The sequence below is a fragment of the Eumetopias jubatus genome, unplaced genomic scaffold (genome assembly GCF_037043125.1).
Source record: "Eumetopias jubatus isolate StellerSeaLion01/CBP00866 unplaced genomic scaffold, mEumJub1_p1.0 scaffold_1, whole genome shotgun sequence".
NCBI classification, from domain to species: Eukaryota; Metazoa; Chordata; class Mammalia; order Carnivora; family Otariidae; genus Eumetopias; species Eumetopias jubatus.
The window spans coordinates 164,283,786-164,306,397 of NW_028274807.1; the positions used below are offsets into that span (position 1 = coordinate 164,283,786).

The 22,612-nt window shown below is 51.0% G+C and overlaps 1 protein-coding gene across 4 annotated transcripts in view; it reads right to left on the reverse strand.

Moving 5' to 3' along the window:
• The window catches only part of CAND2 (cullin associated and neddylation dissociated 2 (putative)), a 33,240-nt gene extending 17,001 nt beyond the window's left edge, over positions 1-16,239 (reverse strand). For all 4 annotated transcript variants that reach the window (XR_003608907.2, XM_028101661.2, XM_028101660.2 and 1 more), the window contains exons 1-8: positions 16,105-16,239; positions 10,409-10,552; positions 7,643-7,797; positions 6,836-6,959; positions 4,587-4,852; positions 3,163-3,268; positions 2,848-2,990; positions 757-1,049 (exon numbers count right to left, since the gene is read on the reverse strand). Coding sequence is in view for 3 of the 4 variants with exons in the window: in XM_028101661.2 (XP_027957462.2) it covers positions 757-1,049; positions 2,848-2,990; positions 3,163-3,268; positions 4,587-4,852; positions 6,836-6,959; positions 7,643-7,797; positions 10,409-10,552; positions 16,105-16,172 (1,299 nt within the window). In the remaining variant the exon portion in view is untranslated. The remainder of the gene's footprint in view (positions 1-756; positions 1,050-2,847; positions 2,991-3,162; positions 3,269-4,586; positions 4,853-6,835; positions 6,960-7,642; positions 7,798-10,408; positions 10,553-16,104) is intronic.
• Between the last annotated feature and the right edge of the window lie 6,373 nt (positions 16,240-22,612).

Here is a 22,612-nt window from a genome sequence, read left to right on the forward strand (position 1 = left end):
TTGGTCCCCGAGCTTAGATGCCAGTGAAGCAAATACTCCCGATCTACATCTCCAATGTTGACTCGTGTGCTCGCCGCCCGCCGGACCTCTCAACGTGGGCATCCAAGGACCTCCCACATAAATGTCCAGAACAGAACTCTAAGTATTCTCTTCACAGTGGCATGGAGCAGCAGTTCATGCTTTAGCCAGAGCCTGGCAATCACATGACACCTTCTGGTCCTTCACCCTCCACATCTAATCCGTCAGCAAGACCCAAAAACTACCCCTCCAGTCTGACCAATCCTCTTTCCCCTATGCCCAGCCCATAGCACCATCCCTCCCACTTGGACAACTACCATGGCCTCCTGCTGGCCTCCGGCAGCTACTCTTCCTGCCCTATTACACTCCATTCCCCGTATAGCAGCCAGAGTGAGCTCCTTCAAACGGGAATGGGATCCCATAATTCCCCTCCTGTGGCTTCTAGGTCCTTAGAATAAAACTCCTTCTGGGGGGGTGGGGGGCCGGGCCAGAAGCCCTATTTGTGCTATCTATCTGTGTGGTCCTGGGGCCAGGGCTTCACCTGCCATGCTCCCCGCTGGGCCTCAACACCTACCACAGGGCCAGGCACAATCAGGGCTCGGGGCACACACTTCAGTGGCTGGACAGATGGTGGGGCAGTGGAAGGATGGGAAGGCAGACGGATGGGAGGGTGAACAGGTGGGAGGGTGAGTCATGAGTTGGGGAGTGAGGGTGGGAGACAGGAGGAGGCGTGCCCACCTGGCCGCGCAGCGCATGGAGGTTGCTGCCCGTTTGGGTGGGCTCCTCCATGGACTCCAGCCACCCCTTCGGGGGTCGTGTCTGCCGCAGCAGCACAATGTAAGCCCCGAAGACATCAGCCTTGACGTTCTCCTCGCGTTCCTTGAAGCGGCAGATGAGCGCAGGCGCCAGGGTGCCGTGGAAGTCAGGCAGCAGGTCGGGCCGAGAGCCAATCAAGGCTGCCATGCACTTGGCCGCGGCCCGACGCACCTTCCAGCTCATGTCATCATCATCACTGTACTCGTCCTCACTCTCTGGGGCAGGAACAGGAAACCCATGGAGCCCTGAGCATGGCAGCCTGGCCCCACCCAGGCTGTCTCCCAGGATGGGGCAGGGAGGAGGGAGCCAGGCCTGTTTCAACCTTTGTTGACTATTTACAGGCTGTTGGGAGTGTTACCTGCCATTTCATGAACACCTACTGTGTGCCAGAGGGAATGCCAAGCACCTCAGATCCACAACCTCATTTGAGCCTCACAACTACCTTGTGAGACAGGGGTTATTTTCCCTCTGTAGAGATGTGGAAACTGGGGGGAATGGCTCACCCCATGTTACATGAGCAGGGATATAGCTGGAGTTAGGCCAGGCTCCTCCCTTTGCCCCCAGACCCTTCACTGTTTTGCCTACATCAGGGACAAAACTAACTTCCAAGTCATTAGTGAGGATTTCAGAGAATCCACTTGGGGCACAAAATACATCCTTTGGTCAGAACTGACTGGGTGATGTTTCACTTATTGGGATTCCAGAAGGGAGAGGTGACAGGCCTCCCTCTGACCTCCTCCCCACCCACTCCCCCACCAGCCTCTCAAGTCCTGATTCTGGCTTCCAGGCAGGACTACTAACAATGAAAAGCTGTGTTTATGAGGCTTTCTACTCTCCAAGCTCCCCTGAGAGAACAGAGCTCACCAAGTCTTCACCACACTTCAGGAATGAGGGCGCCGTGAGCCCCATTTTATAGACGACAAGAATTAGGCTCAGAGAGGGTGAGACTCTCCTGAGGACACACAGCTAGGAAACAACAGAGCTGAGATTCAGGCCCACAGGGCCCACCCATACACCTGGGGAGACGCACATGAGGCTAAAAAGGGGACGGTCCTAACTAGGGACACCACCAGGCACAGACCCAGAGGCCAGTGTGTTCTTTCTACCCGTGCCACTCTGTAGATGACTCAGACTTGCAGAGCACTGGCGCCTGGAGAAGCCACAGTGGGCCATGTGGATGGTCCCATGGATAGGTCCTGTCGCCAGAGCAGATGTCCTCTGATGGACTGTGGTTTGTTACCTCCACCCTACGCCACCCAGGAAGAAATATCCATAGCTCCAGGCTACTGGCAAGAAAATGCCCATTCTCCCTGACTTGGTGCTCGAGGCCCCAACACGCCTGTCCAATCTCATCTCCCACCATCCCATCTTATTCTGAGTACCCCACCAGGTCCTAAGTCCCTCTCCTCCATCAATGCCCTGCTTCTAAGGCCCAGGGCCAGCAGTCTGAGTGACAGGTAGGACCATGGGCACAGAATGAAGGCAGCCACTGCATCCGTTCCCCAACCAGGTATCTCTCTCCCCGTTAGTACCTATCATTCCACCATTAGCGCTTCACTCTGCTGGGTGAAAGCATCATCTCTTGGAAGCCACTACTAAGCAGGCATAGAGATGGCAGCATAGAAGTGGGGGCTCCAAGGCCCAGTTTTGCCAACTTCCCAGCTGTGTCATTTCAGGCAGATCTCTTCCCTAAATCTGGGCTTCCTTGTCTGAAATATGGGGATAATAACAAGCAGTGGTTTTCTAGAGTTCTTGGAAGGAGCATGAAACGAGAATGCTCAGGACACTAGTAGATGTTCCATAAATGATAGCAATTACCACTATCATTACCTGGATCTGTGCACAGGGTGGGGACCTTGGGGAACCCAGATCACAGAGGGCAGGGCTGGAGACTGAGGAAGAGTTAAGATCAGGATGGGGGTGCCAGATGTTTCTTTGGCTGGGGGGTGAGGTATCCCAGGAAAGCGGCACCCATTTCTGCCTTCCAGCCCCAATGACAAGTTGGCCACCCACCTTGCTCACTGAATTCATTATCTTCTGTCTCCATCTGCTCCTCATCCCCGTCACTGTCGTAGTTATAGTTCGGGTCATGCTTCAAGTACTGGAGGCAGAGGCTGGTCACGCTGGGCACGTGAGGACCCATCTCCTTGGGGCACCTGTGGGGCGGGATAGGGGAGGCTCAGCTGGACAGGCAGGAGAGGGCAGGGGGCTGGCCCAGGGCTGAGTCCTGAGATCATACTGCTTCGAAGCCAGCATCGTGCCCCCACCCCCGCCAACTTCCCAAAGAAACCCTGGGCCCCAGTCTCCTGGCACGCACACTGCACCTACTTCCTCAGGAAGGCCTCAAAGGCCTGGAGGCAGGACTCCCGGAGCTCATCGTCATCCAGGTTGCAGAACTCCTCCACCAGGGGCACCAGGCGGTCCAGGTGGGCGCCTACAGGGCCGGGTGTGTCACTGAGGGCAGGTCAGACCCTTTCCCAGGCTCCCTCAGCCCACAGCACTCAACCTGTCCCTGCACTTGCAGCCCTGAACACTGCAAACTCCACTCAGTGGCTTCAGAGTCAAGCAGATGTCAAGGTTCTAGCCTTGTCTCCACCACCTGTGAGCTACACGACCTCGGGCACACCACAACCACTTCTCTGACCTAGTCTACTCATCCTTCCAATGCCTACCAGGCAGAGATTTGGGTGAGGATTAATGACATGATGCACATAAAGAGCTCCACCTGGCGCAAGGCAGGCCCTAAAGTAGCATGTCGCTGAAACTTACTCATGTCCTCATCTTTCTGGCACTAGATTGTAGCCCTGGATGGGAAACATGGAAATGCAGGTACTCCCTTATGCAACAGGCAGGGGCACCTCTTGGTGCTTTAAAGGGTTCTATCCTAGCTCTTCTCCAGTCACAGACTTCCCCATTTTCCTGCCCAACTGACCATGAACCTAGTCTGGTCCTGTTCAGGCTCCCTCGTGGGTTCATACTCCCAAGAGTGACCAACGGTGGCTGTTGTTTGAGGGGGGATGCGGACAGAGCATGGACTTCGGGGTGGGGTCCCCGAGTGTGTTCATAAAATCCCTTACAGTGAGAGAGCCAGAGGGGAAAGAGGGGCAGACTGTGGCCAAGTCTGCCCATACTGGCTTGTTCTAGCCCAGAACTCCGAGGTGCTTGAAAATAAATTCAAACCTGCAGGATTCCATTTCTATAAAATTCATCTCTGGTGACAGAAAGCTGACCAGTGCTTGCCTGGAGTGGGGCAGGGGGAGGGATGGACTGCAAAAGGGCACAAGGGCACTTTTGGGGGGTGATGGAAATGTTCTACATATTGATTGCGGTACTTCCACAGCTGTACGCAAAGGTCAAACACACTTAACTGTGCATTTTAAGTAGTACAGTTTATTTTATGTACATTATGCCCCAATAAAAATTTTTAAAAATTCAAACCTGGCTTCTGGGTTGTTATATCTGCCAAAGTAGGAAGATAGAACATACTGTATTTAAGTTTGGTGGCAGCACGAAGAGCTCAGGGCCCACCCACAGCCTCCCAAGCTCTGCCTCCCGCTTTCAGGCGTCAGCCACGCCCCCTTACCTGGGAGGTGGCTGACACTCATGCCTTGCCCCCTACTCTCAGCTCGGGCCCCCCCCAAGCTCCTCCCTGCATCAGCCATGCTCCCTCACCTAGGAGGCCGCCCACCCCAGGCTCCGCAGCACCTCCCCACCTCGGCCCCGCCCCTTGCGGAGGGGCTCCACCCCCTTACCGAGGCGGTGGCCTGCCTGCCGGCCGACGCTACCCAGACATTGGATCAGAGTGCGGATGGCGGCGGGGCTGGCGGGTGCACGCGGGCCGGGCAGCCGATCCAGCAGGTGGTCCGCGAGCTCCACGAAGAGGTCGGTGTTGCAGGCGGCCGCCAGGTGGCCCAATGCCCCAACAGCCCGCTTGCGCACGGCCAGGCGTGGGCTGCTCAGCTGCGGCAGCAGACAGTGCAGGAGGCTGGCGTGGAAGGCACCCAGAGGGGCGCCCAGCCTGGGGAGTCGGAGGGGATGTCGGACGGGGCCCACCCAGCGGGGAGCCTGGGCCAGGCACCTCTCCTCCTCTCCCCATCCTCTCCAGGCCTCCTCCCCGGAATTATGACAACCCAATGACCCTTGGTAAATGGAAAGGCGCCCTGCAACTGTGTGGAGTATTCATTTATTTATTATAACACAAGAGAAAGCAGAGAGGGGAAGGGACTTTCTCAAGACCACTCAGCCAAGAAATACAAGGCCAGGACTTGAATCCAGATGTCCAGGTTGCTAGCCTGGGGAGAAGGCTTGATGGTAATGGAGTGTGGGGGACTCCAGTGGGGCTGATTTCCTGGCGGTCTGGGCTTTGCCTCCTAGGCACACTCTACACACACACACACACACACACACACACACACCCTGTCAATCCATCCCCTTCACTGAGATCACAGTGGTCTAAAGTCTACCTCTGACCTGGTCAATCCTCTGCCTAACTCCTTCAGTGGCTCCCCAGTGCTCTTTGGATAAGCTGGGCTCTAGGCTTAAGGCAAGAGGCAAAACTAGAGAATGGCTTCTGCACAGGGAGAATGCAACCCCCTACCCACCTTAGCAGTCTCTGTCTTCACCTTCAAAACCAGGCTTGTGCATTTTCTGTCCCATACATATGCTGAGACTTTTCTCACTCTACACAAACACGTTGGCCTCACACTCCCATGTCCAGCCCAGCTCTCTCTCCTGGATTTCATTTCTTTATTTGTTTGTTCACCTACTATGTCACAGGGCCTGTGCTGGAAGCTTGGATAAGATTAGACTGGCCCTAGAGCCTGCCCTCATGGAGTCTTTGGTTGAGTGGGTGCCTCCCAGGCACCTCTGATGCAACATGCCTCAAATGAACCCATCACCTTCCTCCCCACAACCTGCTCCTGTTCCCAGAGTGCACCCCACCACAGCCAATGGCCCTGTGTGTGTGCCCCCCAGTCAGTAAAGCCGGACCCCTGGGTGTCACCTCTGAGTTTTTGCCCCTCACCCACCCCAAATCCTGTGGAGTCTATCTTCTAAATACAACCTGAGTGCACCTGCCTGCAGAAGCCTCCTAACCAGTCTCCCTGCCCATTCAAACCCTGCCATCTACCGTGCACATGGCAGAGAAGTCTGAAACACACAAATATGCACAAGGCATTCCTTGACCCCTGCCCTGACCCCCACCCCCACTCCTCACACATTCAGTGTCAGCCTTAGTCACCCACCCTGCAGCTCCTGCTCAGCCCTCAGCCTCATCTCTCCACACCAGCCTCTCCACATTACACCCCAGCCTCACACTGTCTCCCCCAGAACCCGAGGGCAGTCTCTCTCTCCAGTGTCCCCCTTATGCCCAACCGATCCTGGCCAAGTCCTGCCCATCCTTGAAGGCTCAGCTAGCAGGACCCTCTCAAGGAAAGTTCCCTACCCCCAGCTCCTCCTATGAGCTCCTAAAGGCTCTGCTCTTTTCCTTACTGTTGTTCTTATCCACTTAGTTTATGTTATCTGTGAGCCCAAGACCCATCCAATTCCATATTCCCAGCACCAGTTCAACATCTGACATTTTTCTGGGTCACAGAGTAGGTGTTCAAGTCTTGGGAGGTTGAATGAATAAACAGTTTTAAAATGTACAGTGTAATTTAAAACAAAGGCCCAGCTCTATTAACCCAAAAGAATAAAAAGACAAAGAAGGGGATGAGGGAGAGGATGAACACACACAGGCTTCCAGGCTTGGAGAGACCTGAATTCAAACCCCAGGTTCTGCCATTTACTGTTACCTTGGTACTGACAGTGTGACCTTGGGCGGGGCTCAGAGACTATAGAATTGCGATGGAGGAGTTCTCCTTCGCAGGGCTGCTAGGACACTTAAGGAGCACCAAGCACAGAGCCTGGTGTGCACTTAAGTGCTGGTTCTGTGGATCTGAATCCCTCTCTGCCCCCATGTTGCCCTTCCCCGGTCCTCCTTGCTCAGGGTGGCCGCCCCCACCTGCTCAGCATGTCAGAGAGGATGTCCAGGGCTTCCAACTGCACAGCCACATCCTCTTGCTGGGCGATGGCACTGGTGAGCTGGCCGGTGATCTTCCGGCACACGTTGGTAGCCAGGCCAGAGCCTGCACAGAGCACAAAGATGGCACAGTGAGGCCCAGGGCTGGCCACCACCTCTGGTCCGCCCTTGCTCTCGTTATATTCCTGAGCCTACATCCCCGAGAATCCAGCTGACCCTGGCCTTGAGTGGTCCAAAGTTTGACCCAGAGTCTGACTGAACTAAAGGGGACAGCCAGGGAAGCTGAAGAATTGGTGGCTGACTCACCCCACACCTGGCCCCTCTGCCTTCCACCTGCTAACTAGGGAGGCAGGGAAAGCTCCTTGCCTAGACTCCCTTGCTGCTAGCAGGGGCCAAGTGACCCTGTTCTGGCCAGTGAGATATAGGTCAAAGCCTTCTGAGGGCTTCTGAGGAAACATGTGCTTTTCTTAAAAGAGGCAGAGACCTTACCCCTGTCCTAGTTGAGCTGCTAAATGAATTGCTGCAAAAATGGGATGGCTGATCCCTCCAGAATTCTGTCAGAAAAGCAACCCCATACTCCCTCAAACTGTCATTAGTTAGATTTTTGTTCCCGACAGCTAAAGCATTCCTGACACAGAGCCAGGAACTTAAACAGAAGCTGGGTCTGAATTCTCTGCCATTCACTAGCTGGATGGCATTAGTAAGTACCTTCACCTCTCTGGGCCCCGGTCTCTTTAATCATAAAGTAGGACAGATAATGACAGTGCCTAATCCCTGGGACCTGGGTACCTGTAGCTGCAGGGGGGAGCTCCGACAGGACAGTCTTGAGGCCGATGCCAGCAATGTCTCGGAGCTGCTCCTTATCTGACCGCATGTTGGCACAGAGGGCATCCACGATGGTCTCCACCTGGTACTCCTTCACTTTGCCCACCAGAGGACCCAGGCTGAGCAGGGAGGGAAGGAGGGTGTCCAAAAACCCCAGGCTCAGCCTGAGTCATGCCGCTCCTTAGGTCCCCCTCCGGTCCATGGGGCCACATGTGCAGAGGAAAAGGCCCCAGATCGACAGGGGACTCCCTATTTTGCCAGAAAGACAGGCACCCTCTGGCTCTGCCAACATCATTCCTGGCACCTCCCAAACCTGCACCTCCTCCTGGGTTTTGCATGTCAGTATATGGCCAAACCCCTGAACCCAGTAACCTCAGCTAGAAACCAAGGAATGCCCAAGAGGTTCTCAAACTTGAGCATGTTATCAGAATCCTCTTGGAGGACTTGTTAAAACAGATTTCTGGACCCCACCCCACATTTTCAGATTCAGGAGGTCTAGGTGGGGCCTGAGAATTTAAATTTCTAGCAAGTTCTCAGTGGATGCTGATACTGGTGGTCCAGGGACCACACTCTGAGAACCTCTGCCTTAGAGCCTTGCTTTGCCGATCATAGTCACAGATCAGCTTCAGAAGCATCACCAGCATCACCTGGAACTTGTCAGAAATGCAGACTCTCAGGTCCTACCCTAGAGCTACTGAACCAGCATCTGCAGTTCAACAAAGGCCCCAGGTGATATGAAGCCACATTAAAGTTTAAAAACAGCTGTACTAGACACATTAATTCTTAGCCTTAACTGTGCATTGCCATCACCTGGGGCGTTTAAAAAGCTGTCACCTGGGTGCTAACCCCAGGGAATCTGAGTTCATTGGTTTTCAGGTGTGGCCTGGACATTGCGAGTTTGTTTTTGTTTTGTTTTGTTTTTTAATTCCCTAGGTGATTCTAACATGCAGTTAAGATTGAGAACCTCTGACCTAAATGAATTCTGGGATGTGGGTGTGCATTCGAATGCAGATTCCCAGGTGCTACCTTCTCATCTGCCCACCTCAGACTCCTCCCTCCACCCCTCCTGCTCCTGAGTCCGAATCCCTGCTGGGGAATACATAGCTTTAACCAGGGTCCCAGGGAACCGCAATGCATACCAGTTTGTAAACCGTGGCTCTCTTTTGACGGTTTTCGACATCAACTCTTCTAGCCAAGTACTCATGGGGTTCCCCCCACTTTCTGCCTCCTATAGGTTCTGATTGGGGTGTAGTGCCCTCAGGAGAGTTCTGGAAATTTATGGGGGCCTTTTTTTGGTCATAACTAATGAGATGTCACTTTTGGCTTTTATTTGGGGGCGGGGGGGTAGTACACGTGGCTGAGAAAGGCAATATTGTAAAACAAAACATGTTCCATGTCCTGCTGGAGTTTCTAACACCCCACTGGGCATTTGCATAGGAAAAAAACCTTTCCATAATTATCTGAGTCCAAAATCTAATTTCAATTTACATATAAACACAAAGCACTTTTTATACTATTTTAATAGGCTCTAAATTTCCCAAGAATATAACTACCCAGTAAATTGAAGGAAGACTGTACTTTGTTTTCCGGAAAACTACCAGGAGATGTTGGCCATTTCAGAAAATCTCACCACTAATGGAGAAAATCAGCACCACAGTGCTGCTTGTGGGAGCTGAGTCCTCAACATCCACACCTGTTTCTACCTGCCAAATACCACGGCACCCACAAGTGAGCCTACATTTAGTGTAGGTTTCATGAGAAATAATGACTTTATTATCCCTTCAGTCAAGGTGCCCGAGCATTCACATACTGGAACACACACTACCATACTATTGGTTCTGCTGGTGGGAAACCACCATCCACCCTATCTCTACCGCGTGGCCAGAGAGCTGCTTCCAGACTACAAACATGACCATGTCATGTTCCTGCATAAAACTACTGGAGTCCCTCTGCTCTTGGGATCAAGTTGAAATTCATTAAGACGGCACAGAATGCCTGGGCCCAGCTCACAGAGTGCTGTTCCACAGGCAATGCCCCAATTCTCTGTTGACTGTGGACCCCTGCCGTTCCTCAGTCCTTCACCCACCCACACACACGTGTGCCCTGCACATACCTCATCTTGTTTTTTTAGCTCTAAAGGTAACTGGCCAAGGTCTCAGGACTGCAACCTCAGGGTGCATAGGGCAAAGGCTTTTGGGGCCCCCCCTGACCCTTCAGCCCTCACTCCTTTTGCATGCCAGCGTGACCTTCCAGCTGCCAGTACCTGCATCTGCGCCTGAGGGCTTTCTCTGGCTGGCGGGGTCAACCCTCCACGCTACCCACTACCCCGGGAGCAGCACTCAACCAGACTGACAGTCCACGCGTGGAACACTCCCCAGGGCATGTCCTACACTGTGTCCCAAAGGCCCCCAGTAGGGTTAAGCTCCATTTGCCCACAGAAGTAACTTGCTTGATCTTCCACACATTATTGGCTTTCTTCCTTCCCTACCTCACTTCCCTATTCCCCTACTGGAGTTTTCTGGGATCACTTCCCAAATAAACTCACACTTGAATCCGTCACTGGGTCTATTTCTGGGGGAATCCAGACCAAGGCACTGTCCAACTCCCCTGGGGTTTGAGGGGGGTGCTCACAGCACCTACTCTCTCAGAGACTGTACCCCAAAGGGGCAGGGGCCCATGGGGCTCTCTCACACCTGGCCTTGCCCTGTCCCCACTAAGGCCAACACTCACCACTTGACGGCCAGGTTCTGCACCTCACCGTTCTTGTCCTCCAGCAGCCTGAGCAGCATCTTCACCACCTTGCGCTCGCTGTCCTCGTCCAGCTGGATGGAGTCCTTCTGCAGCTCCAACATCAGGTCACTGGTGGCCATGAACCTGGGCAGGAGAGCAGAGGAGGACTACTGAGCAGCTCCTGGGCCCCAGTGTTCTGGGAAGTTTCTTAGAGTTCCCCCAGAAGCAGACCTCAATACAAAGATTCAAGGGCAAGTGGATTATCTGGGCTGGAGGCTCAGTCGGGCCACCACCAGGAGACCAATGGGTGAGATACCAACTGCCACATCGTGGCAGACTAGGAGTGGTGCGGCACGCTGGCTAAATGCTGAGCGCTTTGAGTTTGGTGGCTCCTGCTTTTACCACTCATGTAAATGCGAACTTGGACAAGTCACTTCACCTCTCTGAGCCCTACTTTATCTGTCAGAAAAATGGGGATAAGAACAGCACCTGCCTTGTGGGGTTATATGGGAGTTAAAATGAAATAATGTATGTGATGCACTGAGCACACAGTGAGCACTCAGTAAGTAGCACCGCCGTTATTTTAATGGCATGTTATGTCATTCACCTCATTCATGCTAGAAGGTCGAACAGAAACCTCTCTACCAGACAGGTGGAGTGGGCTAGCCCTGCCCACCTCCACCTCAGAGAACCCACTAAGCCCCTGCCTTTAGACCAGTGGTTCTCAAACTGTAGCTGGCATCAGAATCACCTGCAGGGCCTGTTAGACACTGGTGGGTCCCACCCCCAAGGTTTCTGGAATCAGGTCTGACCTGGAGTCCAAGAATTTGCATCTTTTTTTTTTTTTTTAAAGATTTTATTTGAGAGAGAGAGCGCAAGCAGAGGGAGAGGGAGAAGCAGGCTGCCCGCTGAGCAGGGAGCCCGAGGCAGGGCACTCAATCCCAGGACCCTGGTATCATGACCTGAGCCAAAGGCAGACCCTTAACAGTCTGAGCCACCCAGGAGCCCCAGGAATCTTTATTTCTAACAAGTCCCTGAGGGGCAGGGACCACACTCTGAGAACTCCTGCCCTAGGCCATGCTGATGGGCTGCAAGCATATCTTAGACACTGATGTCAACAGCTGGCCAGTCCCCAACCACGGCTCCACCCCAGGGTGGCAGGTGGGCAGATCCATGTGGCCTGATACCGTGTCCCGGGGCATTAGAACTGCAGTGGGAGTCTGAGCTGGAAGGCCATGAGCTAGAGCTGCAGGAGCATCATGGTTCCTGCCGAGATTAAAAGGGCACAGTGGCCTTAAACTGGCAGCCCTCAGCTGTGTCCTCCTTGCAGATGTTTTTCAAAAATTAAACTTAACAACATTTAGAAACTGGGGGAGTTGATGAAAAGTTGTAATTACCAGATTCTCTTGAAAACAGTCTTGTTTTTTTTTAAGATTTTATTTATTTATTTGAGAGAGAGAGCATAAGCAGGGGCGAGGGGCAGAGGGAGAAGCAGACTCCCCGCTGAGCAGTAAGCCCTACCTGGGGCTCGATTCCAGGACCTCAGGACCCATGACGTGAGCTGAAGGCAGACGCTTAACCAACTGAGCCACACAGGCGCCCCGAAAATAGAGTCTTTGAATACAACTGGGCCAACATCCCCTGGTGACAATAACTGGCTGGTCAAGGCATGGCTGTCCTCATTAGGTGGGATACTATCTCCAGTTGACCAGGTTCCCACCAGGCCCACTGTACCCGTTCACTGGGTCTTGAAGGCACTTGTGAGGAGACACTGGAGGGGAAGGCCAGAGCAGCAAGGAGAGATGAGGCAAATTCAGGGCCAGAGAGTGGCAGCCCCAGAGAAAGCCTCCAGCCTTTGCTGACCCACCAGACCACCCTGCCTCCTCACACCAGCCTTGTTTTAGGCTTGAGCTTGCTCTACCAGCAAGAGCCCTACCGCTCCTCCCAAGCCTCCTGTCAGGGTCCCAGCCTCATCTTTGCAGGCTCAGACCTGCTGCTTGATGTCATGGGGAGACCCACAGCACCCTGTTACCAGGAGGGCACTTGTCGATGTCACTGCTGCTTATTTTTAACAGCTGGGATTAGCCTCAAGCTGCTGAAAGAAGGAAGGAGGCTGGGCTGGAGGCCGGGAGGGAGTGGCAGGGCTGACTGTGCACACCTCTGGGCCAGGTCATTGCAGGAGAAGCAGCCAAGGGAAGCTGAAGGAGCTTTGCATCTGAGCCAGGCCAAGGCCTGGGGTAGGCACGCACACTCCTAGGTCTGCCTAGCTGAGGGGACATTCTGAGATGGTAGGCAGGGTCTCTAAGCTGTGTTTCTGCTGCAGTTCACAGAGATCCAGCTCAGCCTGGCAACTGAAGGAATGTGTTCCTTTGCCCAAGATGAGCCTCCTAGCCCCCTCTTTCTTCTCTGTTGAACTATTCAATTGTCAAGGATCCAGCTCAAATGTCCTAGCCTCAGAAATGACTCCTCTGACCCCCATGCCCTATCCCCAACCCACACTCCCTAATCACACTTGGTTCCCCTGGATAGGATTCTCTCAGAGCACTCTGCATTCTTAATCAGAGCACTCTTCAAACTGCATTGCAAGCTTGGTTAACAGTGTGTCTCCCCATTAGAATATGAACTCACGGGGGTCCATCAAGTTCATCCCTGGGACTCCAGACCCAGCAAAGAACAGGTCTAGAGAAGACCTGGGAAGTATGGTGAGGGCAGGAGGGGAGGCAGGGAAAGAGCCAGCCCCTAACAGCCAAGCAGCTGTGTGGGAACCCAAACTCAGAAACCAACTCTTCTGAGATATGCCTCAGCATTTCAGACACCCCCGAGTTCCTGCAAATAACCAGCTTTCAGAGAAAGAAAGCTGTATTGTGCATATGTACGTGGTGGTGGCAGTGGGGGATGTATGGCAAAGCATATAGTTTGGTAGATAAGAGTTTGAGCACTGAAGTTTGCCTTTTTTTTTTAGATTTGTTTATTTTAGAGAGAGTATATGTGTGAGGGAGGGGCACAAGGAGAGGGAGAGAGAATCCCAAGTGGACTCCAAGCCAAGCACAGAGCCTGGCACAGGGCTCTATCCCACAACCCTGAGATCATGACCTGAGCTGGAATCAAGAGTCAGATGCTCAACCGACAAAGCCATGCAGGCGCCCCTGAAGTTTGGCTTTAAGTAAATAGATAGGTCTTGCCACTTATCAACGAGGTGACCTTGGGTAACTGACTCCTGAGTCTCAGTTTTCCACCTACGAAGAGAGAATTTTCTTTGCCTCACCTCATAACATCTTTGGGAGATTTCAACAGGACAACCAGCTTTTAGCATGAGTCAGATGAGGAAACCAGGCTCGGAGGGGCTGCACGATCTGCCCAAGGTCACACAGCAAGTTGGGAGGAGACAGCACACCAGTCAGGTCTCCTGGCTCCTCAACAATTACTACTGTGTTTTCGAAAAATGATTTAGGAATTCCTGCAAGACCCCCCAGTTTATCCATCTGGCTGCTGGAGTCTGAGTGAGAACTGAGCAGCCTCCTGCCCACAAGGGGACAATAGGGATCAAGGGCTTCCTTGACCCTGCCTGGGACCCCCACTTGCAGTTACCACCTGCCTCCAGAAGCCAGAGGGCACAGTTTCAGTTTCATTCCAGAGAGACAACTCAGCTGAAACACTCGGCCACATGGGCACCTGGACAGTTGGTCACCGGACGCAGCCTTCCCGGTATTTGGACTTTAAAAATAGACACCTTTCTCATATGCTTGGGATGGTTTTAAGTGTTCTCAGGCAGAGCAGGCTGAAAGGGCTTCTCAGGCTCTAGTTGGCAAGGCCAACCCCCTCTCCTGGAGACTGGACCCAGGGCCCAAGAGACAGGGGGTGCAAATCCCCTTGGTCACTAGCCGGCTATGGGCAAGTCACTTCACCTCTCTGAACCTCTGGAGAACAGGAAGGACTGTTCTGGACTGCCTGGGTAGACTGAATGAGACTGCACTGGACAGCACAGCAGGGAGCCTGGCACCCAGAAAACATTCACTGAGCACCTTCTGCGTATCCAGAACAGGCTCTGGGATGCAAAAAGGAAGCACACAGTTCCGGTGCAGGGGTTCTGAGTATCTCGGGGCTAGAAGTGATGCGGTAGAAACATAGGGTGGGACAGGTGCTGTGGGAGCCCAGGGGAGGTGCCCAACCCTGCCTGGGTGTCAGGAGGCATCCCACAGAGGTGACAAATGAGTAGGAGCTAGCCAGGTGAAGGGAAGAAATGAAAGGGGGGGGAGGGATTGCAAGTAAAGAGTGGGGAGAGGGGATGGCAGATTTCTGATGTGCACGGAATCATAAGTGTCAATTTATTAAGCACCTATCTGGTTCCAGCCACTAATCTAAGCACTTGCCCATGTATTAACTCTTTTCAAAAACTCATACCAACTCTCTGAGGCGGATTCTATTATTATCCCATCTTATGGAAACAGAAGTTGAGGCTCAGAAGTCCACAGTCACACAGCCAGTAAGTGGTTGGGGGCAGGATCTGAACCCAGCACTGTGGTTCTAAAGCTCTACTAGAGGCTCTTGAGGGGTGCTGAGGAGTGGGTGTCAGGAGGCAGGAATCAGACCAGGGGAGGTGGGGCCTCAATCTCCTCACCCGTCAGAGGGCTGGATCAGACGGCCTCGCTAAGATCTCAGCCCCTGTGTTAAGACTGACCTGCATTTGGACCCAATATCCTCCACTTCATAGCTCTGTGACTTCAACTGTCCCCTTCGTGACCCTGAGCTTCCGTTCCCCTAACTGTAAACTGGGGATAACGTGACAGAATGTTCACTAAGTGGACTATGTTGGTCTCTGTGGCCTTCTTTCAGTTCCCCGGGTCCAGAACCGGCTGTGTGACCAGAGCCAATCCCTTCAACCCCCGGGGGCCTCAGTTTCCCCCTGAGGAAGACGGGATTGGAAGAGACGTTTCCTCCATTCTTTCCAGCTCTGTTCCGGTGTGGCTCAGTGATGTTCGGCGAAAGGGGAACAAAGAGAAGGGGAGTGGCACCCAAAAGCTAAAAGCCCCTACCCCAACCACCGCCTACCTGTGCCTGCCAAGCCACTCAGCCCAGCCCCCTCTTTCAGGCTGTGTCAGAGCAAATCTGGGAATGGCGGGGAGGGGAGAAGGTGCCCCCCTGAAGCGCAGGCAGGCGGCCGGGGCGGGGGTGGGGGGGGCGGACTCTGAGGCGAAGGGGGCGGAACTGAGGGTGCAGAGGGTAGCTGTGGAAAAGTCGGTCCCGGGGTTGGGGGCCCGGGAAGGGGCTGGGTTCCCATGCGGGGAAGAAGAGGCAGGCGCCGGGATCCCCAAGGAGGAGCCGAGGGCTTCACCACGGGTTCAGATGGGAGGCCTGGGCGCATCGGCTGCGGGGAGAGCTGAGGGCTGGGCACAGAGGAGAGAGAAGGCAGAGGAAGGATGCCGAGGGGAGGAGCTGGGTTCGGACGAGCGGACGGCGGCAGGGGCCGACACGCGCACGGTGGGAGACAAGCAGGGACTGTAGAGAGCGCAGGGCTGCGGCGCGGCGAGCAGGGGAGCTGGAGCGGCAGGGGCGGGGGTCACGGGAGGGGTGGAGCTTAACGCGGGCCGAGGGGCAGGGGCTGCACTTTGGTGGGGGATGGGCCGGCGGGGCGGGAGGCGAAGAAGGCCGGGGTTTCAATGGGAGGCGTAGAGGCGGGGGCCGGCAGCGGGGCGCACCTGAAGTCCTTGTCGCTGGACGTCATCTTCTCCAGGAGGCTGGAGATGTGGAAGGCGGCGGTGCTCATGGTGGCTGCGCGCCGCGGGGCTGGCCGGCGGGAGCGAATATGGCGGCGCGGGCGCCCCCTCCCCCGCCTCGCGGCGCGGGCTGCGCTCCACCGGACAGAAATAGCAACCCCCGCCCCGCCCGGGTGGTGCCGCGCTCGCGCCTCGGCCGAGGCCGCCGCGGGAGGCGGAAGGGGGCCTGCGAGAGGCTCTGCGGTCTCGGCCCGGGCACCAGCCACTGCTCCGTGCGTGGCCCGCCACAGACTTGCACACCCCCCAGAGACGGGGAGCTCACTACCTTTCGGTGGTAACCGCCTCCCTGTGATTCCTGTGGGTCCCGACAGTGATTGCGTGGCATGCACATGGGATCGGAGAGTCTCAGCTTCGAATCCCAATTCTACCGGTTCCCGGGCTATGTAGCCTGGGCCGAGTTACTTTACCCCTCTGAACCTCAGCGTTTTCATCTGTAGGCGTTCAAGAAGCAGGAGCTGCTACTGTAGGTCAAGCCAACCAAAGCACTTCCACCCCCCAACCCACTCCTCAGGCTGGCCTGCCTCAGAGTCAGGCCGGATCTGAAGAGTGTACCCAGTCACCAGGGCCCCTGCCTGCCATCTCTGCCCCTCAGACCACAGGATTGGTTTCTTCATTTTACAGAGGTGCAGCTGAGTCCCAGGGAGGCAGAGACTTCCTAAGGGTCGAACAGCTGGAGGAACCGAGATGGAGTCAGGACTGACCCTGGATCCCTCAGTGCCTTGGGCAACAATCCTTACACGAAGCTCCCCACACTTCTTCAGTTAGGTACAAGCTCAGCCTTGGAGAATGTGTAAGAGTACAGGAGAGCCCTGTGCCTCTCTAAATAGCCAGGAGGCTGCTGGATCTTAAAGGGAGTAGCATGTGCTTTGGAGCAAAACAATCCTGGGTTCATATCCCTACTAGGCTGCTTCCCGGCTGTGTGACCTTGGGTTAATAAGGCAATCTCTCTGGCCTATGTTTTTCTCACCCATAAGATGAAGATTAAAAATACCTTTACAGCACACTTACTACCTAGCTGGGTTCTAGAGCAGTGCTGTCCAACAGAACGTTCTTCAATGCTGGAAATTTTCTTTGTCTGCACTATCCAATATGGTAGCTACTAGCCACAGGTGGCTATTGAGCACTTGAAATATGACTAGTGTACCCGAGGAACTGAATTCTTAGTTCTATTTACTTTTATTTAAATTTAAATAGCTACCTATGGCTGGTGGCTACCACAGTGGACAGTGCAGTTCTTGATAGTAGGAACACAGCCCCTGACCTTTGGAGATTTATATTCCAGTAGAGGATATGAGCATTAAGGAAGTAAGTGATTACGTAAGGAAAACAAGAAGATCTATACAGAAACATAAAAGGGGGTGAGGGAATAGAAAATGCCTGGCATATAGAGGGGCAACTTTAACTAAGGTGGTCAGAGAAGGCCTTTTTGAGGAGAGACGTTTGGGTTAAGACTTGAACAGATGAAAAGGAGACAGCTGGGCAAAGATTTGAGGGAAGAGCTTATCAGACAGAGGAAACAGCAAGGCCAGTGGTCCTGAGGTGGGAACAAGCCTGAAGTATTTAGGAAAAGGCGATGGCTGGAATGTGGTCAGTCCCCTACTGGAAGAAGAGAGGTCAGAGAGATGGGCAGGGGCCAGATCATTCTCAGCGTTTTAGGCCAGGGTGAGAAGTTAGATTTCATGTCAGAGCACTAGGGAGTCACAGGAAGGCATTAAGCAAGGAGATGATGTGATTGGTTTACTTTTTAGAAAGCTCCCTCTGGCTGCTGAGCAGTCATGCAGTCAAGAATGATGGTGGTTTGCATTAGGGGAGCGGTGGTGAAGATGGGAAGGAGTGGACAGACTCTGGATATAGTATAGAAATAGAATACAGCAGCTTTGCTGAAGGATTGGATGTGGAAGTGAGGGAGAGGGAGAAATCCAGGTTTTTAGCTGGAGCAGCTGAGAAGATCGTGATGCTTCTTATGAGGATGAGGAAATCAGAGGAAGGAACCCTTTGCAAGGAAGGAGGACCTAAGAGCTTTGTATTGACCTGTTATCTTGGAGATGCCCACAAGATATCTAAGGGGAAATGTCATACTGACAACTGCATATGCCATTTGCATGGTGGGGAGAGCATTAGGTCAGAGATAGAGATCAAGGGAAGATCTTCACACAGAGATGGTATTTAAAGTGATGGGAGTGTACAGGGATGGATAACATTAAGTGTTACTGAAGACATGCAACAAATAGAACTCTTATATGGTGCTGGTGGGAACTTTAATTGATGCTGCTACATTGGAAGACTGCTTGGCAATATTTACAAACGCTAAGCATGTATCTACCTACCTTGACCTACTCACATAAGCAATCACTCTCAGACATGTATCCAAGATATATGAATGCATGTGTATCCAACAAAAGAATGAATATACATATATACATACATATATACCATGGATATAAATATATTTATAAAATAGAATACTACATATCAATGAAAACCAACAAACTACTCCTATGCAAAATAATGTGAATGAATCTCAGAGGTATTATACTGAATAAAAGAAGCCAGACATAGGAGTGCATACTGTGTGATTCCTTTTGTGTGAAGTTCAAAACCAGGCAGAACTAAGTGATAGAAGTCAGAATAGTTCTTACACTGAGGGGTACTGATTGGGAAAGGGCACAAGGTGGCCTCCTTGGGATGCTGTTAATATTCTCTATCTTGATGGGAGTTATAATTACATATATATATTTATATATATATAAATTAATCAAGCTGTATTTTGATATATGTAAGTTTGCCTCAGTAAAAAGGAAGGAAATGAAATAAATACATAATTTAATACATTTGTTTTTCTGTTTAACAATATTTTTGTAAAAATTTTACAAGTTAGTAAATATAATGTTTTCCAGTCAGAAATTACTAAACAGTTTGGTAGTTTCTTATAAAGTATACTTACCATATGACCCAGTGGTTACACTCATAGGTATTTACCCAAAAGAAATGAAAACCTCTGTCCATACTAACTAATACTTGTACATGGATTTGCATAGCAACTTTCTTCATAATTACCAGAAACAGGAAACAACTCAAATATCCTTCAACTGATGAATGGAGAAACCAACTGCTGCACATCCATATGATGGAATTTTATTTAGCAATTGAAAGGAATGAATTACTGATATATGCAACAAAATGGATAAATCCCAAGAATATTATGCTATGTGAAAGGAGCCTGACACAAAAGTCTACATATTATTTGATCCCACTTATGTGAATGTCCAGAAAAGGCCAAACCATGGGACACTGGTGTGGCTGTTGGTTAAGCATCTGCCTTCAGCTCACGTCATGATCTCAGGGTCCTGAGATCGAGTCCCACATCGGGCTCCCTGCTCAGTGGGGAGCCTGCTTCTCCTCAGCTTGTACTCTCTCTCTGACAAATAAATAAAATCTTAAACAAAACAAAACGAAAAAAGCAAAACCATAAGGAGAGAAACAGATCAGTGGCTGCCAGGATCTGGGGGTGGGCAATGAAGATTGAGTGGAAAGGGAACAGTTTGGAGTGATGGAAATGTTTTGTACCTTTATTGTGGTGGTAATTACATGACTACATACGTGTGTCAAACTTTATCAAGCTGTGCTCTTAAAAATGATGGATTACGGGGCGCCTGGGTGGCTCAGTCAGTTAAGCGTCCAACTTCTGATTTTGTCACAGGTCATGATCCCAGGGTCATGAGAAGGAGCTCTGCGTCAGGTTCCACGCTGGGCGTGGAGTCTGCTTGTGATCCTCTCCCTCTGCCTCTGTCCCTCCCCCTGCTTGCTCTCTCTTTCTCAGAATAAACAAATAAGATCTTAAAAAAAATTTTTTTTTTTACACAGCGTTACTATGTGTAAATTACTCCTCAATAAAGCTGATTAAGAAGAATTAATGAATTAATATATAAAATCTTGGCGGTGAATGAGATCATTAGAGAGGGGGAGATGAGAGGGGTGAGAGCCTGGGACCATGAACTGAGGAACTCCAACATTCAGAGGTTGGGGAGAGGAGAGGGAGACTCAGAAGGAGTAGGGGTAAGGTAGGAAGAAAACTTGAAGATAGTGATATCCCAGAAACCAAGGAGAGAGGGTTTTAGGAGAAGGTCAATGGGCACGTAGAGGGCTATCCCTGGCACACATCAAAAGATAACTGCAACACCCATTAAGATGGCTATCATTAAAAAAAAGGAAGAAAAGAACAGTTGTTAACAAGGATATAGAGAAATCAGGGCCCTTATGCACTGTGGGTGGGAATGTAAAATGGTGCAGCTGCTGTGGAAAACAGTATGGTAGTCCCTCAGAAAATTAAGAATATAACTACATATGATCCAGTAATTCCACTTCTGGGTATATACCCCAAAGAATTGAAAGCAGGTTCTCAAAGAGATCTCTGTACAACTGTGTTCATAACAATATTACTCACAATAGCTAAAACACGGAAGCAACCCAAGCATCCCTTGTTGGATGAATGGATAAGTAAAATGTACTCTGTATATGCAATGAAATATTCTTCAGCCTTAAAAAGAAGGAAATTCTGACACATGCTACAACATAGATGAACCTTGAGGACATTATGCTAAGTGAAAGAAGCTAGTCACCAGGGTCGTGAGTTCAAGCCCCACATTGGGCATAAAGCTTACTAAAAAATAATAATAATAATAATAAATAAATAAAAACAACAGAAATTTTAAAAGGCGGGGCGGGCGGGGGCGGGGAGGTGGTGCCTGGTGGTTCAGTCTGTTAAGCATCGGACTCTTGGTTTCAGCTCAGGTCATGATCTCAGTGTTGTGAGATCAGCCTGCATCAAGCTCTGTGCTCAGCAGGGAGTCTGCTGGAGATTCTCTCTCCCTCTCCTTCTCTCTCCCCCTCTGCCCCTCCCCCGAAGTGCTTTCTCTCTCTCTCAAATAAATAAATAAAATCTTAAAAAAAAAAAAAAGGAAAGAAGCCAGTCACAGAGAGACAAATACTGTATGATTTCACTTAACACGAGGTATCTGGAGTCATCAAATTCAGACAGAAAGTAGAATGGTGATTGTTTAGGCTGGGGTGAGTAGGGGAGTGAGGAGTTGCTCAGCGGGGACAGAGTTGCAGTTTTACAGGATGAAGAGTTATGGAGTTAGATGGTGGTGATGGTTTCACATTATGAATGGATTTAATATCACTGAACTATCACTTAAAAGTGGTTAAGTTGGTGAATTTTATGTTATGTGCATTTTACAAGAATATAAGAAAATTGGGGGGGAATAACTGTTATTATCAGAGATAGGGAGGGGAGGAATTAATTTTAGACTTACCAAAAAGTTGCATAGAAAGAAGAGAAAAAACAAGGAGCTGAACAGAAATGAATGAAATAAAGAATAAAAAGACAATAGAAAAGATCAATGAAACCAAGAGCTGGTTCTTTGAAAAGCTAAACAAAATTGACAAACTTTTAGCTAGACTAACCAAGAAAAAAAGAGGGAACACTCAAATAAATAAAATCAGAAATGAAAGAGGAGACATTATATCTGAAACCATAGAAATACAAAGGATCCTAAGAGACTATCAGAACATTTATATGCCAACAAATTGGACAACCTGGAAGAAATGGATAAATTCCTACAAACATACAATCTTCCAAGACTGAATGATGAATACATAGAAACTCTGAGCAGACCAATTACTAGTAAGGAGATTGAATCTGTAATCAAATACCTCCCCAGAACAAAAGTCCAGGACCACATACTTCCCTGGTGAATTCTACCATCCATTCAAAGGAGAATTAATACCAATCCTTCTCGGGCACCTGGGTGGCTCATTTGGTTGAGTGCTGCCTTTGGCTCAGGTCATGATCTCGGGGTCCTGGGATCAAGCCCTGCATCCAGCTCCCTGCTCAGGGGGGAGCCTGCTTCTCTCACTGCCCCTCCTCCCCCACTCATTCTCATTCTCTCAAATAAATAAATAATCTTAAAAAAGAATACCAGTCCTTCTCAAACTCTTCCAAAAGGTAGAATAGGAGGGAACATTACCAGAAAGTTGCAAAATAGTACGGAATTTCCAAATATCCTTCACTCAACTTCTTCCCTTAATGTTAGACCTTATATTATCATGTTACAGTGACCAAAATGAGGAAATTAATATTGGCACAGTGCTATTAACCAAACATTATGTGGCTTTCACTAATTTATCTAGTGATGTGCTTTTTCGGTTCCAGAATCCAGTTCAAGTCCCCATGTTACCTTTACTTGTCATCTCTCTTGAGTGTCCTCCAATCTGTGCTCTTCCTTCTTCCCTTGTTTTTCGTGAACTTCACCCTTAGAAGAGAATTGGTCAGTTATCTATGGAATGTCCCTCAGTTTGGGTTTGTCTAAGGTTTTCTCATGTTTAAATTGATGTTACACCTTTTGGGGGCAGGAACACAACAGAAGTG